Genomic DNA, 17,620 nt, shown 5'->3' with positions numbered 1-17,620 from the left:
TTCTGAGTTTCATAGCAAACCTCAATAGTTATTTGTAGAAATGTCTATTAACCTGCTTTTGCTTTGTCATTATGGGGTATTATGTGTAGATTCAGGATAATTTATTTAATACATTTTAAAATAAGGCTAACATAAAATAATGTGGATTCCGAATGTATTGTGTGTAGAGCAGTAATTTGTTATATATATATATAGATTTTTTTACCCCCAGTTGTGCTCCCCGTGGGTCTCTCGGTCGCGGCCGGCTGGGACAGCTTAGACCACTGCGCCACTCGTTAGGCCAGCATTAGTTTATATAGGATGAGTCATGACTAGAATACAGTATATACATATAAAGTGGGTAAAACCATATGTAAACATTATTAAAGTGACCCAGTGATTAATTACTCTATGTACATTGGGCAAAGCAGTCTCTAAGGTACAGGGTAAAATACCTGGTGGTACCGGCTATTAACCATGACTATGGGCAGGGTACTGGGCGAAGGCCGGCTAGTGGCGACTCTTTAACATTCTGATGGCCTGGAGATAGAAGCTGTTTATCAGTCTCTCGGTCCCAGCTTTGATGCACCTGTACTGTCTCCTAGACCTAGATGGTAGTTGGTGAACAGGCTGTGGCTTGGGTGGCTGAGGTCATTGATGATCTTGGCCTTCCTGAGACACCGGTGATGCGTTGTAGTCTACTATCAGCTCCTTTGTTTTGTTGCTCTTGCGGGAGCGGTTATTTTCCTGCTACCACTATGCCAGGGCTCTCACCTCCCTGTAGGCTGTCTCGTCGTTGTTGGTCTTCAGGCCTACCACTGTTGTCATCTTCAGCACACTACACAAAGGTACAAAGGTGTCTTCAGATACTATAACATTCACAACTTTTAAGTTAAAATGACTACTGATACAACTTCTCTCTTCTGCCAGCATTTACTATTTCTTTCAGTAATTTACACACTCAAGTTGGCTGCTTTCAATATATGTGGGAGATTGATCATTCAAGCAGCTGTTTAATTTTCCAATGTTGAACATTTGAGGGAGAGAAATGTACTCCATTACCAGTATTTTCATTCACAATGCAGCATAGTAATGTCTGAATATCGACTTAACTGCAATGTATATTTCATACTGTAAAATGTATTGCTTAGTCTACAGGGATCTTGTATTACATTATGACCCACCTCATTCACAAGTGTAAACTAGAGTCAGATGAGATGAATTACTTATAACTGGTTGATATGCTTATGCGTATAAAGTGACAATATTATCAAACCTAAATTAAACCAAAGCGTCAAATAGGCATGGTCTTCAGACCCATTCTCATTGGCTCCGAGAGATGGACTCATATGACGTAAAGTTTCCGGGTTGTCTCCTCTTCGTTGGAGGTTACTGTCGGTCATTCATCCTGGCGTGGTCCCGCTGACGTCTTGGTTTCTGAGGTAAGTATACTAGCTAGGGAAATGTCTAAGTAAACTGCTAGATCATCTGTTATCATCATCATTTTATTTACATACATGTGGCAATATTTTATATTTTTTTTATATCCAATGTAAGAAAGCTATCTATGCCAACTTCATTCATATATTTGTTTATGATGCTCGCCCCAATGGTAACTTATCTGGCCAGCACACGCTGCCTCGCTAGAAGCCACAATGTGACATTGTTGCTAATATGTTTTATTTGCTAGGCATCCGACAAAACGTCATAGTAATTTTCTCGGAAATGTCGTTTACATTTTTATTCAGCAACGACACCTATTCATATCAAGTACATGAAGCACATCATGGGTGTCTTGCACAGTGCGGCGTGGGTCTCAGTTTTCAAACATCTCGTTGGAGTATAACAGTTGCCCGTTTCTTTTTAGATATGAGAACAATGATCGTACATTTGTTGGGATTAATAGCACGACTATTAGATACGAAGCTATGTCAAGGGAGTTGACAGAGATTACTCTCGGTCAGACACGGATATGGCTTCACTCACTGGACCTTTTTTTAAATGTATATTTTATAGATGTCCATCTCAAAGGCATGTAACATTTCCCAATAGTATACAACTAATGAACGTTTGAACAAACGATTTGATGTGGGTTATATACAGGTTTATATATGGGTTATGTATACACCACACGTGATGATGATATGGTTTATTCACCAAGAACAAAATGTGATATCAATAAATGAATTTGCAGTACCAGTCCTAATAACAGGAGAGAAAATGAATGCCACGGTCTGGTGGGCACACTTAAAATCAGTCATCACCCTCAATTGTTTTGATAGGGTGTTTGTGTTACAATTCCTACTGATGTTTGATGTATACTTGTGTTTAAAGGCTTGAGCTACAGTACAAGGCTTGCATAGCTGGTTTTGTCGTTTTTCTGTCATGTGTTTTTATAGACACAGCAGTAGCATTGATTATCCTTTCTTACAACACAGCCTTGCTATGAGTCTTGGTCACATGTTTCATGCGTCACACAGTATTTTTCAGTGTGTGAAAGGTCATTGACATCACCTCAAGGTGAATATATTTACCAATGACATGCTTTTACGCAGTGGTGTAAAGTACCTAAGTAAGTCTTGTCCTGTTGTCCCCTCTATGACTGTAGAGAGGAACCTCATAACTGTGGTCTTTCCTCTGCCAAATGCATGATGCTCTCCCACAATTCTGATTCTGTTTCAAGGGCTGATATACCTGATACCTGCCTTTTTTATAATGGATATTTGAAAGTGGTAGGAAGATATTTTTTTTCTCACTGAATAAAAAATATTGATTGAAGAAGGAATTTGTCCTGGCTGATTCCTTTCGGGATGTTATGCCTGAGCTTTGTTGTGCCTATGTAGTAAATGGAATTAGGCAGATCAGTGGCACATGAGCACTATAAGCACTTGAGCCTTCATTAGTACATCAACAGGGACTGTCTGGAGGGATGTCAAGTGACAAGCATTTCATCATCAGGGCAACATAGCAGATCATGATGCAAGCATTACAACATGAACATTTTTACAAGTTCTGATCCTGTCGAGGCATGCTCAGCTGCTAGTTACAGTAGCAACAGTAAGATCAATTCGATAACCTTTTCAATGGAATGTGGGTCTTTTGGCACTGTGTTCCCCTTACCTCTGATGTCAAGCTGACCTCCATTAGGCTACATTGTGGCTCTCATTGTATTATACGTGGTTTGATATGGTTTGGTCTAAATGTTTTACTTAGTAGTGGATATAAAGAAGAAGATGGACTTGAGGATGGGGCTCAACTCTTTATTTTCTTTGTTCAGGGCTTAAAATACTATTTTTGTTTAGGCTAGGATAAAGTCCTGAATAACATTCTGTGACACTTTTACACTTTCTAGTGTGCTGGTATTGCTCTTGCCAGTTGCCATCTTAGAATCTTGCGCAATGAAATAATCTGTTCTTTGGCTTACATGGAATCTGCTTTTGATATACTTGTATTTCCTTTATTTTGGCAGTTACCTTTAGGTCCAAAGGGTTGCCAAGTGGCACCAGAAATTTGGCGAAAGTAAAAGCGAAGTAAGAAAGTAGATGAATGTGTTACTGATATTACTTACATGTTTAAAATATTTTACTAGTAAATGGTTAAGGTTTCATGTAGGCTATGCTGTCTAACTTAACCTAGCTTAACCTCTTTGGCTTTATAACCATTCTGCTGAGCTCTGTCTTCTTTGTATTTCAGTCTTTTCATTTAGGCCTACGTCATTCTCAAGGGGTATTTTCCTAGGGTAGGCCTAGCGGTTAAAGCATTGTGCCAGTAACCGAAAGGTTGCTATTTCAAATCCGATAAGGTGAAAAATCTGTCAATATGCCTTTGAACAAGGCACCTAATCCTAATTGCTCCAGGGTCGCCGTTGATAATGGCATACYCTGGCCGTGGCCCCAACCTCTCAGGGAGAGTTGGGATATGCAAAAACACATTTCCAATTCACACATGTATAATAGGGCAAATATAAGCACCCAAATTGTTATTAATATTATTTATTTACAACTTGTGTTGATCATTCTGATTATTCTACCTTATAATTGTTTCTCCGTCTTAACCAAGGCACCACCAATTGGCATAAATAAATACAGGTGCTCATTCAGCTTTTTAAAACACTGACCTAACATTCTTCCAGTGCTAGGAAATGATTGCACACTGCACGCATCAATTATAGATAAGATAAAAGATTGGTCAATGTTACTTAAGATTTGACAAACATGGGCCTAGATGTTTGTGTACAGCTGCATCAGCCATTGCAGTGCTCCATTGAAACTCAGCTATTTTGTCCAGCAATATAAAAACTATAATGATATATATAAAATGCAGCTAGGTTTGATGCATTGGAATATATGCTTTGACATGAAACGCATTCAAAAAGCTTCTGAAAACAAATTAAGTCATTCAGTGTGGCTAGTCTATAAATTAGATTTTGCATTATGCACAGTGCATACTTGTGGCAACTAGCTAGCTCCTAGCTGTAGTGCTTCAATATGACTAACATGCTTCTCTCTCTCTCCAACTCTCTCTTTCTATCCATTTTTTCTTCTTCTTCCCCTATGCTGAACAATTCTCGACCAATCACCCTGCTGTCTATAGAGCTAGCATCACAGACCTCTTGTGTCAAGCCTTTCCATTGAGTCGTCTGGGTGCATGTGCTGCTACCTGTCCAATCTGTAATTACCGCCACCTGCCGTGGCAATCTTTCCATGACCTGAGAGCTGAACCGTCTGAACTCTCCCTGAAGCAGACACTTCTCCCTCAAGTCTCTCTTTCTCTCCACTTCTGCCTCACCTTCAACCATGACGTTCAAAGTTGACATGCATTACGTAGTCTTCTTGCCTGTGTACCTATTGATGTGGCTGTACACTCTCATCACGTTTATCCCATGGTATTTCCTCACTAATGCTGGGAAGAAGAAAACCATGGCCAAGAGAGAGAAAGCCAAGTCCACCACAGGCAAAGCAGAGGGCCCCTATCGTTGTGTGGAGAACTTTGACAACCTGGCCCGGGAGGACTTTGAGGGAAAGGACACTCTAGACAAGCTGTTTGAGCATGCAGTGCAGCGCTTCGGCAACGCAGACTGCCTGGGTACCAGGGAGCTCCTAAATGAGGAGAACGAGATGCAACCGAGTGGCAAGATCTTTAAGAAGGTAGAGTGATCACACCCACTCCATCGCACAAGAAACTAATTAGAGTGCAGTGAAGATTCTGTCAAATAAGTTACGTCAGTTATGCAACCTGAAGTGGGTTTGTATAACTTAATATAAAATCTAACTGTCCTAGATGAAATCCCCTCTTGTAGAGTAATTGACTCGAATGTCATAAACGGTTTCACTGGAAATAACTTGATTTGACTCTCCAGTGGGATATTTTCCCCAGTGAACTGAAGGCCCTTAGTAGAACTAACCCTAATAGCCTGTTCCTGTGCTCTCTCCTCTGCTGCAGCTGATCCTGGGGGAGTACAGGTGGCTGTCCTATGATGAGGTGGACCAGATCATCAGCCATCTAGGTAGTGGACTAGCAGCCCTGGGCCAGCAGCCCAAGAGTACCATCGCCATCTTCTGTGAGACACGGGCAGAGTGGATGATCACTGCACAGGCCTGCTTCAGACGCAACTTTCCATGTAGGCGTTGACTGCAACACATCTCCCTGTTTGATAATCTAACACTAGCATATAAAGTGCCACTATATTGCATTATAAAGATATATCCTGTAAGAACAGTAATATATGTGATAACATTGTGCTGTGTGTTTGCATTTAAACAACATGTTTGGTTGTGTTGCAGTGGTCACTCTGTATGCCACCCTGGGGGAGGAAGCTGTGGCCTATGGGCTTAATGAGTGTGGGGCCACACACCTGATCACCAGCGCTGAGCTACTGGAGACTAAACTCAAGGTAGGAGTTATTAGTGGAAATGAATGGTTCACATTCCAGCCTAACTACACACTGCTGTTCTCAGCTCCTCTCTGCGGGAAAGAGAGCTGGGTCGTTCCACGAAATGGGTGCCTTTGCGTCCCTTCGATATTTTAAGTAGAAATTGTGCACCACTATTACATTTTAAAAGCCTGTTATATTAAATGAAGTGCCCTTTAATATAGACCACATGGATAATTCAATAAATCTGAATAAAGGCTTGCTAAAGTGCCAAAATTATACATTTTGACACGTCCCTCCGTCCACCCTGTGCCACATCTAGGAAGATTTCAACCCATGCGATCCAAACATTTCAACAAGTTTCACCATCAGCCCTACTTATTTTTGTTGCTTTGATAAAGGCCCAGTGATTCATTTGTGTTTTCCTCATTTTAAGGTGAACCCTATTACATGAACTGAACTCTTGTTTTAATATGGTGAAACTATTACTTAATTWTTTTTTTTAAAGAAACATTGAACATCTAATAGATATATCACAGTGTAAAAGCAGGTGAGCTGGTTCTACTCTTTTTGGCCATTTTCTGATGTTTTGTGGTGGAAAACTGAGCGGGTCGATCACACCACATCAACCCTGTTACCATTAGATAGACTAGAGATGTTTTAGCAATATTTTTGGGGGGGTTGAAACTTGCATTCAATTGCCACTCAGTGTTGCACACAAGCTTCCATTCTCCTGTCACGAGGGGATTTATGGCTGATTTAAGATGAAATCGTCAACCCTGTTACTTTATTTGGCCCTTACTATTGTAATGTTTGTTATTTAACCTCTTGAGATGGGAAAAAAATGTTTTTTTAATGAATTTGAATGTGTGCTCTTTATTACAGAGTGTTAAAATTAGGTGAAATCCAACGTTTCTTTTGTTTTACCAAGTTACACTTCTCAAAAGGAATGACCCAGCTATCTTCAGACAGGATGTGTGTAATCACCTCCGTAGGTGAAGGAGGAAGTTAAAAACACATGGGGTGTTTGTGTGAACTGAGATGTGTTGTTCACCTGAAAAACAAACCCCTGATATCATCAACTTGAATGAACCCTAAAGGGCTGAGATTACTCATGTCCAAAGTCATGCCAAATAATGTCTTCCTATGTGTCTGACAGAATGTTTTGCCAGATATGCGCAACCTGAAGCACGTTATATATGTGGACAACAAGAGCATCAGCAGGGTGGGCTACCCTGAGGGCATTCAGATCTACAGCATGCAGGCAGTACAGGAGTTGGGAGCCAAACCTGACAACTGTATGTGAAAACACATCAACAGCACTTTTCATATACAAAACACACAGGTCACACTGTTGGGTCACTGTTTTAGGACACCCTGTTATGTCAAACAGTGTTTGCACTGAAACTTGAGTTTACATATGGCCCAAATGCCATTGTAGAGATGGTAAAATGTATAAGCAGCTAAACAAAGTCTGATGAAGTATAATATGCACATATGCTGGAAGTTTAGTTTCCCACTGCGTAGTAAAGCATGTACTGGCTTGGACTGTACCATTTATTTTCTAAGTATTATTAAGTGATGTGTCCCCCTGTGCTCCTGGCAGTGAGTGTAGCTGTGCAGCGCCCCCAGCCCACAGATCTGGCCGTGGTCATGTACACCAGCGGCTCCACAGGACGACCCAAAGGAGTCATGATCATCCACAGCAACCTGATCGCTGGCATGACGGGCCAGTGTGAGAGGATCCCAGGACTGGGGTGAGCAGAGCACTCTACTGCAGCGACTCTATCAGTATATAACCCACATTTAACTAGGCTAGTCAGGTCTCTGCGTCACATTCCCATGTCAGACACAATGTTTTGAAACGGCAGACAGTGTAATGTACTGATGATACCCTTGCCTGAACATGATTAATCATGCACTCTTTTGACTAAACTTGATAATTAGATAAACAGTATTGTCGAAGTGCATAACCACTGTGGTGCAGGGTTACAGATATTGATGATGTAAAGTGTTGTCTCATCTTCATATTGCTAAGTTGTGTTTGTGTCCATGTGCAGGCCAAAGGATACCTACATTGGCTACCTGCCTCTAGCTCATGTGCTGGAAATGACTGCTGAGATCTCATGTATGACGTATGGCTGCAGGATTGGCTACTCTTCTCCACAAACACTCTCTGACCAGGTAATAGACTCAGCAGTTTGATCTAAACCGATAGAATTGATCATGCATATTTAAAACTAAAACTAAAAATATATATTTGTTTTTGCAATGTGGGCAACAATCTAATGTTATTTTTATATATTCTCTTTTGCAGTCAACAAAAATCAAGAAGGGCAGTAAAGGAGACTGCTCTGTGTTGAGGCCTACTCTGATGGCAGCTGTACCGGTAAGAACTAGCATCCTTCCTTAAACTTTCTGCTTATCGCTGATGTGTTAGTGTTCTATGAAAAGGCTGGCTCCTTTAGAGATTTTTAGAAGTCTGCTTTAGAGGACATCTTCTAACAGGTAATTATGTTGGTTCTTTCATAACTATCCTGCAGCATKTATGTCCTCTGTAGACAGTGGAAGCAGAGATATAAGATGTTTATCTGTTATCTGTCAGGAAATAATGGACCGAATCTACAAGAATGTGATGAACAAGGTGCAGGAGATGAGCTATGTGCAGAGGACACTCTTTAAACTGGGCTACAACTACAAACTGGAACAGATCAAAATGGGCTACGATGCCCCACTCTGCAACATGTGAGTACACAAGGACACACACACACACACTGCAGCATGTTTCTATCTACCATACACAATCCTGTTACATGCACATAGCTATCTCTATAGGTCAGATCCCTGATACAAGATTAGTGCATAAATAAAATGTAATTGGTCATATGCGCCGTATACAGCAGGTGTAGACTTTACAGGGAAATGGTTACTTATGAGCCCATTCGCAACAATGCAGAGTTAAGAAACGAAGAAAAAATATTTGCTAAATAAAAAAACTAAATAGTAACACATTAAAAAACAGTAACGAGGCTATATACGAGGACTACCAGTACCAAATCAATGTGCAGGGGTATGAGGTAATACAGTATGTACATGTGGGTAGAGGTATAAGTGACTAGGCAGTCAGGATATATAATAAACAGAGTAGCAGCAGTTTATGTGAAAGTGTGTGTGTAAGCATATTTATGTTGGAGTGTGTGGGTAGAGTCTAGTGAGTATGCATAGAGCCTGTGCAAGGGAGTCAGTGCAAAACAATTAAGATAAAGAAAATAAATATTAAAGGAGGTCGATGTAAATTGTCCGGGTGGCCATTTGATGAACTGTTCAGCAGTCTTATGGCTTGGGGGTAGAAGCTGTTCATCTGGGATGATGGTGTTGATGTGAGCCATGACCAGCCTTTCAAAGCATTTCATGGCTTCAGATGTGTGTGCTACAGTGCGGTAGTCATTTAGACAGGTTACCTCTGGAATCTGTGTATTTTAAGTGTACTGTATGCTTGTGTGTATTTTGACTGGTTTTGGAGGAAACCATATTTTTATGTCTGCCAGTCAATGCTGCTTATCAGATATCAGGGTGTCCTTCTGACTGATAAGGGTTGATTACGAAATAGCTCTATTTGATATCAGAGTGAAATTGCATCAGTAAACATGAACTAATGGTTAAGTTCGTTGATTTCCTTCCTCTGTCCTGTCCGTCAGGCTGCTGTTTAAGAAGGTGAAGGCTCAGCTGGGAGGGAACATCAGGATGATGCTGTCAGGAGGAGCGCCCCTGTCCTCCGCCACCCAGCGCTTCATGAACATCTGCTTCTGCTGCCCCGTGGGACAGGGCTACGGCCTCACAGAGACCTGCGGAGCAGGTACCATCACAGAGGGTGAGTCAGGGCAGGCAYAGCCATGGACTACTACTACTGGGGTCAGGGCATAAAATTAACACCTGTCAAATGCGGGTAGATTTTGGTATTGGTGGGTAAGAATGTATATTTCACCAGCCACATTGGTGGGTGGTCAATGTGCAGGGCTCTATAGTGAGAGCATTACATTTGCGATAAAAATAGTAAAAAGTCAAGGATGAGCACATGTAGAGTTAGGGTTAGAAAAATGCTGCAGTATCTGTTTTCAAAGTATTTCTTCGGTTTTGTTTCATAGCTGCTAATTGCATGAAGACATAGGAAACCTGTATATCCCACCTCGTGTAAAAAAACATTGCCTGGCAGGGGAGCTGTGCGCAATGGGTGAAGTGCTGATATATTCAATTTTGGAGGCGCTACAAGTTTGTCTAATTTACTCAAAAGTCTACAAAGTAAAGTGAGACTTTGTCCTTGTGTTTCTTGGCTATTTACATTGTTGTGTTCACAAGCTTGGTTGTTTTTAAACATTAGTTTGAGTCTGCTGCATCAACTTATAGCAAAGAGACGGCCTAGTCAGATCCTAAATCTCACAGACACGTGACAGGACTCGAGTGGTCACGGTACCACTGTAACCCCCCGCCCTTAAAGGGGCAGCTGAACATTTTGATCCTGATATTTGGATTGAAAGACTCGGGTCACAAAAAATGAACTGAAATTGAGCAATATACCGCAGTACTTCTTACTAATACATTTCTTGTTTTAGAAACATTACAGAGCATGGTCATCTGTTTGTGTTTGTTTTTTTATGTAATTATGGGGGGGAAATATTTTGGCTGGTAAAAAATCTGAGTGGCAGGTAGATGTTTTAATCGTAGTAGTAGTGTGTAGGAGAATGGTGGGCGCTCTGTCATTTGAGTCTTCACCATTGTGTTTTTTGTTAGGAAATTATACCTATGCATGCTATGGCAATTTGGGCTTTAGCCAAGACAGGTCTTTGAGAGCATGCTATTGCTCAGGCTTCTTTTTAATCTATTGAGTTGCCCTGAGAGTTTCATGTCTTTAAACACACATACTCTGAGGTAAATGTCTTTGTTCAAGCACCAACCTGTGAAAGGTTCTGTGATACTGGGATTGTTGATGGCAGAGGAATGGCAGCTATACTAATTATAACTATTTTGCTTCAATCGGCTTTGCTGTTTAGGTCATGCAGGCATTTCTCACTTTTCAGTGCATTCTGAATGTGGAAGGATATGCTTGTGAGACGCTATGCAGCAGTATTTGAGTGTGAAACAGTTTGTCAAATGATGCCAAATAACCACTGGGGCCGATAAGGCCATATCATTTAACAGGACTTCAGGACATTGATTCTTGGAAGGCAGAGGACAATGTACAAGTTCTTAGTTTAAAAACAAACACAATATTATATTTGATAAAACAATGTATTGTGTTTGCTATGATTTGATTTTCCTCATAGATCAAAGCAGTGTATGAACTTATCATGACAGTGTTGAAATTGTGAGCCTCCGCTCTCTGGTCAATCTGAAGCACAAGTACGTCTATTGCTTTATGCCCCAGGTGTGCATGAGCACTGATGCTTATTCTTTAATAAGAAAACCTTGATTTGAGAAATATTCCGAGACTGGTTTTTAGTAGGCCGTGTTACAGCCTACTACTGGCATCAAGTATTAAACTCTACGTGGTGTCTTTATTTATCTGTGATTGTGTGTTTTGACTCCAGTTGCAGACTACAGCACTGGGAGAGTAGGAGCCCCCCTCATCTGCTGTGAGGTGAAACTACGAGACTGGGTTGAGGGTAAGACATTAAGCCTATAGAAACACACACTTATTTATGAACATTTTTGATAAAGTGTACTGCACTGTTGAGGAGAGCTTGCAAGTAAGAATTTTACTGTATTGTTTACACCAGTTTTCAAACCTTTTCAGCAGGGACCCCAAATYTTTTTGCCATAATTTCTCGGGACGCCATTTTTTCCCGCCAGATCTTCTGGCGAACACACCCAAAATCAAATAACACAGCCTTAAAATCTGTACATTTTGATTTTCACATCAACAAATAACGTTTGATTCATTACATTTTCTCTCTAAGAGAACCAATACATACAGTGACTTCAGAAGGTATTCATACCCCTTGACTCGTTCCACATTTTGTTGTTACAGCCTGAATTTAAACTAAAATAATTCTCACCCATCTACACACAATACCCCATAATGACAAAGTGAAAACATATTTTTGGACATTTTTGCAAATGTATTGAAAATTAAATACAGAAATATCTAATTGACAGAGTGAAAAGAAGGAAGCCTGTACTGAATAAAAAATATTCCAAAACATGCATCCTGTTTGCAACAAGTTCTAAAGTAAAACTGCAAAACATGTGGAAAAGCAATTCACTTTTTGTCATGAATACTAAGTATTTGTTTGGAGCAAATTCAATGTAACACATTACCGAGTACCACTCTCCATATTTTCAAGCATAGCTGCACCATTGGCCTCATGGTAAAAATCCATGAGCGGTTTCCTTCCTCACTGAGTAAGGAAGGACACCTGTATCTTTGTAGTGACTGGGTGTATTGATACACCATCCAACGTGTAATTAATAACTTCACCATGCTCAAAGGGATATTTAATGTCTGCTTTATTTTTACCCATCTACCAATACTATAGGTGCCCTTCTCTGTGAGGCATTGGAAAAGCTCCCTGGTCTTTGTGGTTGAATCTATGTTTGAAATTCACTGCTCGACTGAGAGAGCTTACAGATAATTGGATGTGTGGGGCACAGAGATGAGGTAGTCATTAAAAAATGTTAATAACACTATTGCACACACTGAGTCCATGCAACTTATGTGACTTGTTAAGCACATTTTTACTCAACTTATTTAGGCTTGCCATAAAAATGGGGTTGAATACTTAATGACTCAAGACATCTCAGCTTTTCATTTTTTTAAATTAATTTGTAAAAATGTCTAAACATATTTCCACTTTGACAATATGGGGTATTGTGTGTAGAACAGATACCAAACATCTCTATTTAATCCATTTTAAATGCAGGCTGTAACACAACAACACGTAGAAAAAGTAAAGGGGTGTGAATATGATGTTTTCCACACACATATAGTATGCATATCATGGATGACCTGGACATCCTCGTTCAGTAGCTGCCCTGTTTGCCTCTTGTTAGCGTATTTGCATGTGGCTCTCATTATGTGCCTTGATTAGTTTCCATGTGGTTAGTTTCTTCCTGTTCCAAACAATCCTTTTATTCAGCTATTCTCTCCCACCATGCCTCACTCTTATCTTCCCAATGTGTTTCCAAGGCGGATACACCAGCCAGGACCAACCCCACCCCCGTGGAGAGATCATGATTGGTGGGCCCAACGTTACCATGGGTTACTATAAGAGCGAGCACCTGAACAATGACTTCTGGGTAGATGAGCAGGGCCAGAGGTGGTTTTGTACCGGGGATGTGGGGGAGATCCACTCTGATGGCTGTCTGCAGATAGTGGGTGAGTGGCTGAGAGGAGGTGGAGAACATCTGAATAATAWCACCAGTGCTCACTGTTCATTGCACAACAGCTGCCTCTCAACACTTTATGACCATGAAGTAATACTGTCATAAACTATTCAAATTGATCTAAACAATGCTAACTGCCATAAAACCTCTCAGTGCTATCCTGCCATATTTCAGTCTTCTCACTGACCCTCTCTGCTTTGTTTGTAGACCGTAAGAAAGACCTGGTCAAACTGCAGGCTGGAGAATACGTGTCCTTGGGGAAAGTGGAGTCTGCTCTGAAGAACTGCCCCCTTATTGACAACATCTGTGCATATGCAAACAGGTAACTCTTCTGTCTGCTTTATTATACCACATACACTACTGGTCACTTAGAAATGTCCTTGTTTTTTAAAGAAAATCAATTTTTTTGTCCATTAAAATAACATAAAATTGATCAGAAATACAGAGTAGACCAATTTGTAAGTCGCTCTGGATAAGAGCGTCTGCTAAATGACTTAAATGTAAATGTAAAAATGTAGACATTGTTAATGTTGTAAATGACTTGTCGCTGGAAACGGCTGGTTTTTAATGGATTGTCTACATAGGCGTACTGAGGCCCATTATCAGCAACCATCACTCCTGTGTTCCAATGGCATGTTGTGTTAGCTAATCCAAGTTGATCATTTTAAAAGGCTAATTGATCATTAGAAAACAATTTTGCAATTATGTTAGCACAGCTGAAAACTGTTGTGCTGCTTTTAATGAAGCAATAAAACTGGCCTTCTAGACTAGTTGAGTATCTGGATCATCAGCATTTGTGGGTTCGATTACTAGCTCAAAATGGCCAGAAACAAAATCCTTTCTTCTGCTACTCGTCAGTCTATTCTTGTTCTGAGAAGTGAAGGCTATTCCATGCAAGAAATTGCCAAGAAACTGAAGATCTTGTACAACGCTGTGTACTACTCCCTTCACAGAACAGCGCAAACTGGCTCTAACCAGAATAGAAAGAGGAGTGGGAGGCCCCGGTGCACAACTGAGCAAGAGGACAAGTACGTTAGAGTGTCTAGTTTGAGAAACAGACGGCTCAAGTCCTCAACTGGCAGCTTCATTAAATAGTACTCGCAAAACACCAGTCTCAACGTCAACAGTGAAGAGGCGACTCCGGGATGCTGGCCTTCTAGGCAGAGTTGCAAAGAAAGAGCCATATCTCAGACTGGCTGAAAAAATTAAGATGGGCAAAAGAACACAGACACTGGACAGAGGAACTCTGTTTTCAGCTGTGCTAACATAATTGTAAAGGGGTTTTCAAATGATCAATTAGCCTATTAAAATTATTAACTTGGATTGGCTAACACAACGTGCATTTGGAACACAGGAGTGATGGTTGCTGATAATGGTCCTTTTTAAAATGTTATTTGTATTTATTTCACTAGGCAAGTCAGTTAAGAACAAATTCTTATTTTCAATGACGGCCTAGGAACAGTGTTTTTTTCTTCTTTTCTTGTCAGCTCGGGGATTCGATCTTGCAACCTTTCAGTTACAAGTCCAACACTCTCACTAGGCTACCTATCTACATAGGCCTCTATACGCCTATGTAGATATTCCATTAAAAAATCTGCCGTTTCCAGCTACAATAGTCATTTACAACATTAACAATGTCTACACTGTATTTCTGATCAATTTTATGTTAACCAGGTAGGCAAATTGAGAACACGTTCTCATTTACAATTGCGACCTGGCCAAGATAAAGCAAAGCAGTTCGACACATACAACAACACATAGTTACACATGGAGTAAACAAAAACATATAGTCAATAATACAGTGAAAAAAAATAAGTCTATATACAATGTGAGCAAGTGAGGTGAGATAAGGGAGGTGAAGGCAAACAAATATATGTATAAATAAATAAAAATATAAAAAGGCCATGGAGGCGAAGTGAGTACAACACAGCAAGTAAAATAAAAACTAAAAAACACTGGAATGGTTGGTTTGCAGTGGAAGAAAGTGCAAAGTAGAGACATAAATATGGGGTGCAAAGGAGCAAAATAAATTAATAAATAAATACAGTAGGTAAAGAGGTAGTTGTTTGGGCTAAATTGTAGATGGGTTATGTACAGGTGCAGTAATCTATGAGCTGCTCTGACAGCTGGTGCTTAAAGCTAGTGAGGGAGATAGGTGTTTCCAGTTTCAGAGATTTTTGTAGTTCGTTCCAGTCATTGGCAGCAGAGAACTGGAAGGAGAGGCGTCCAAAGGAAGAATTGGTTTTGGGGGTGACTAGAGAGATATACCTGCTGGAGCGCGTGCTAACAGGTAGGTGCTGCTATGGTGACCAGCGAGCTGAGATAAGGGGGGACTTTACCTAGCAGGGTCTTGTAGATGACCTGGAACCAGTGGTTTGGCGACGAGTATGAAGCGAGGGCCAGCCAACGAGAGTGTACAGGTCGCAGTGGTGGGTAGTATATGGGGCTTTGGTGACAAAAACGGATGGCACTGTGATAGACTGCATCCAATTTATTGAGTAGGGTTTTGGAGGCTATTTTGTAAATGACATCACAAAGTCGAGGATTGTAGGATGGTCAGTTTTACAAGGGTATGTTTGGCAGCATGAGTAAAGGATGCTTTGTTGCGGAATAGGAAGCCGATTCTAGATTTAATTTTGGATTGGAGATGCTTAATGTGAGTCTGGAAGGAGAGTTTCAGTCTAACCAGACACCTAGGTATTTGTAGTTGTCCACATATTCTAAGTCAGAGCCGTCCAAAGTAGTGATGTTGGACAGGCGGGCAGGAGCAGGCAGCGATCGGTTGAAGAGCATGCATTTGGTTTTACTTTATTTAAGAGCAGTTGGAGGCCACGGAAGGAGAGTTGTATGGCATTGAAGCTCGCCTGGAGGGTTGTTAACACAGTGTCAAAAGAAGTGTCAAAATAATTGATCATTTTGAAAACCCCTTTACAATTATGTTAGCACAGCTGAAAACAGAGTTCCTCTGTCCAGTGTCTGTGTTCTTTTGCCCATCTTAATTTTTTCAGCCAGTCTGAGATATGGCTCTTTCTTTGCAACTCTGCCTAGAAGGCCAGCATCCCGGAGTCGCCTCTTCACTGTTGACGTTGAGACTGGTGTTTTGCGAGTACTATTTAATGAAGCTGCCAGTTGAGGACTTGAGCCGTCTGTTTCTCAAACTAGACACTCTAACGTACTTGTCCTCTTGCTCAGTTGTGCACCGGGGCCTCCCACTCCTCTTTCTATTCTGGTTAGAGCCAGTTTGCGCTGTTCTGTGAAGGGAGTAGTACACAGCGTTGTACAAGATCTTCAGTTTCTTGGCAATTTCTTGCATGGAATAGCCTTCACTTTCTCAGAACAAGAATAGACTGACGAGTAGCAGAAGAAAGGATTTTGTTCTGGCCATTTTGAGCTAGTAATCGAACCCACAAATGCTGATGATCCAGATACTCAACTAGTCTAGAAGGCCAGTTTTATTGCTTCATTAAAAGCAGCACAACAGTTTTCACTGTGCTAACATAATTGCAAAATTGTTTTCTAATGATCAATTAGCCTTTTAAAATGATCAACTTGGATTAAGCTAACACAACATGCCATTGGAACACAGGAGTGATGGTTGCTGATAATGGGCCTCAGTACGCCTATGTAGACAATCCATTAAAAACCAGCCGTTTCCAGCGACAAGTCATTTACAACATTAACAATGTCTACATTTTTACATTTACATTTAAGTCATTTAGCAACGCTCTATCCAGAGCGACTTACAAATTGGTCTACTCTGTATTTCTGATCAATTTTATGTTATTTTAATGGACAAAAAAATTGATTTTCTTTAAAAAACAAGGACATTTCTAAGTGACCAGTAGTGTATGTGGTTTATTAAGCAGACAGAAGAGTTACCTGTTTGCATATGCACAGATGTTGTCAATAAGGGGGAGTTCTTCAGAGCAGACTCCACTTTCCCCAAGGACACGTATTCTCCAGCCTGCAGTTTGACCAGGTCTTTCTTACGGTCTACAAACAAAGCAGAGAGGGTCAGTGAGAAGACTGAAATATGGCAGGATAGCACTGAGAGGTTTTATTGGCAGTTAGCATTGTTTAGATCAATTTGAATAGTTTATGACAGTATTACTTCATGGTCATAAAGTGTTGAGAGGCAGCTGTTGTGCAATGAACAGTGAGCACTGGTGATATTATTCAGATGTTCTCCACCTCCTCTCAGCCACTCACCCACTATCTGCAGACAGCCATCAGAGTGGATCTCCCCCACATCCCCGGTACAAAACCACCTCTGGCCCTGCTCATCTACCCAGAAGTCATTGTTCAGGTGCTCGCTCTTTATAGTAACCCATGGTAACGTTGGGCCCACCAATCATGATCTCTCCACGGGGGTGGGGTTGGTCCTGGCCT

General features: G+C 40.8%; 1 protein-coding gene across 3 annotated transcripts in view; it reads left to right on the top strand.

The window, feature by feature from the left end:
• The first annotated feature begins 1,365 nt into the window (after positions 1–1,365).
• Positions 1,366–17,620, top strand: part of LOC111950708 (long-chain-fatty-acid--CoA ligase 4) — an 18,044-nt gene continuing 1,789 nt past the window's right edge. Inside the window, exons 1-14 of one of the 3 annotated variants that reach the window (XM_023968517.2) lie at positions 1,366–1,421; positions 3,449–3,509; positions 4,890–5,126; positions 5,422–5,599; positions 5,763–5,872; positions 7,011–7,149; positions 7,458–7,608; positions 7,912–8,035; positions 8,169–8,240; positions 8,457–8,596; positions 9,550–9,722; positions 11,437–11,511; positions 13,035–13,223; positions 13,439–13,553. In XM_023968517.2, coding sequence (XP_023824285.1) covers positions 4,899–5,126; positions 5,422–5,599; positions 5,763–5,872; positions 7,011–7,149; positions 7,458–7,608; positions 7,912–8,035; positions 8,169–8,240; positions 8,457–8,596; positions 9,550–9,722; positions 11,437–11,511; positions 13,035–13,223; positions 13,439–13,553 — 1,694 coding nt within the window. In that variant the 5' untranslated portion in view covers positions 1,366–1,421; positions 3,449–3,509; positions 4,890–4,898. Of the gene's footprint in view, positions 1,422–3,448; positions 3,510–4,572; positions 5,127–5,421; positions 5,600–5,762; positions 5,873–7,010; positions 7,150–7,457; positions 7,609–7,911; positions 8,036–8,168; positions 8,241–8,456; positions 8,597–9,549; positions 9,723–11,436; positions 11,512–13,034; positions 13,224–13,438; positions 13,554–17,620 lie in introns of all 3 variants that reach the window. The other 2 variants (XM_023968518.2, XM_023968515.2) reach the window with 2 other exon arrangements.

This window comes from Salvelinus sp. IW2-2015, linkage group LG23 (genome assembly GCF_002910315.2).
Source record: "Salvelinus sp. IW2-2015 linkage group LG23, ASM291031v2, whole genome shotgun sequence".
Classification (NCBI taxonomy): domain Eukaryota; kingdom Metazoa; phylum Chordata; class Actinopteri; order Salmoniformes; family Salmonidae; genus Salvelinus; species Salvelinus sp. IW2-2015.
Note: the sequence above shows the minus strand (reverse complement) of the source record. Positions and strands in the feature narration are given on the sequence as shown.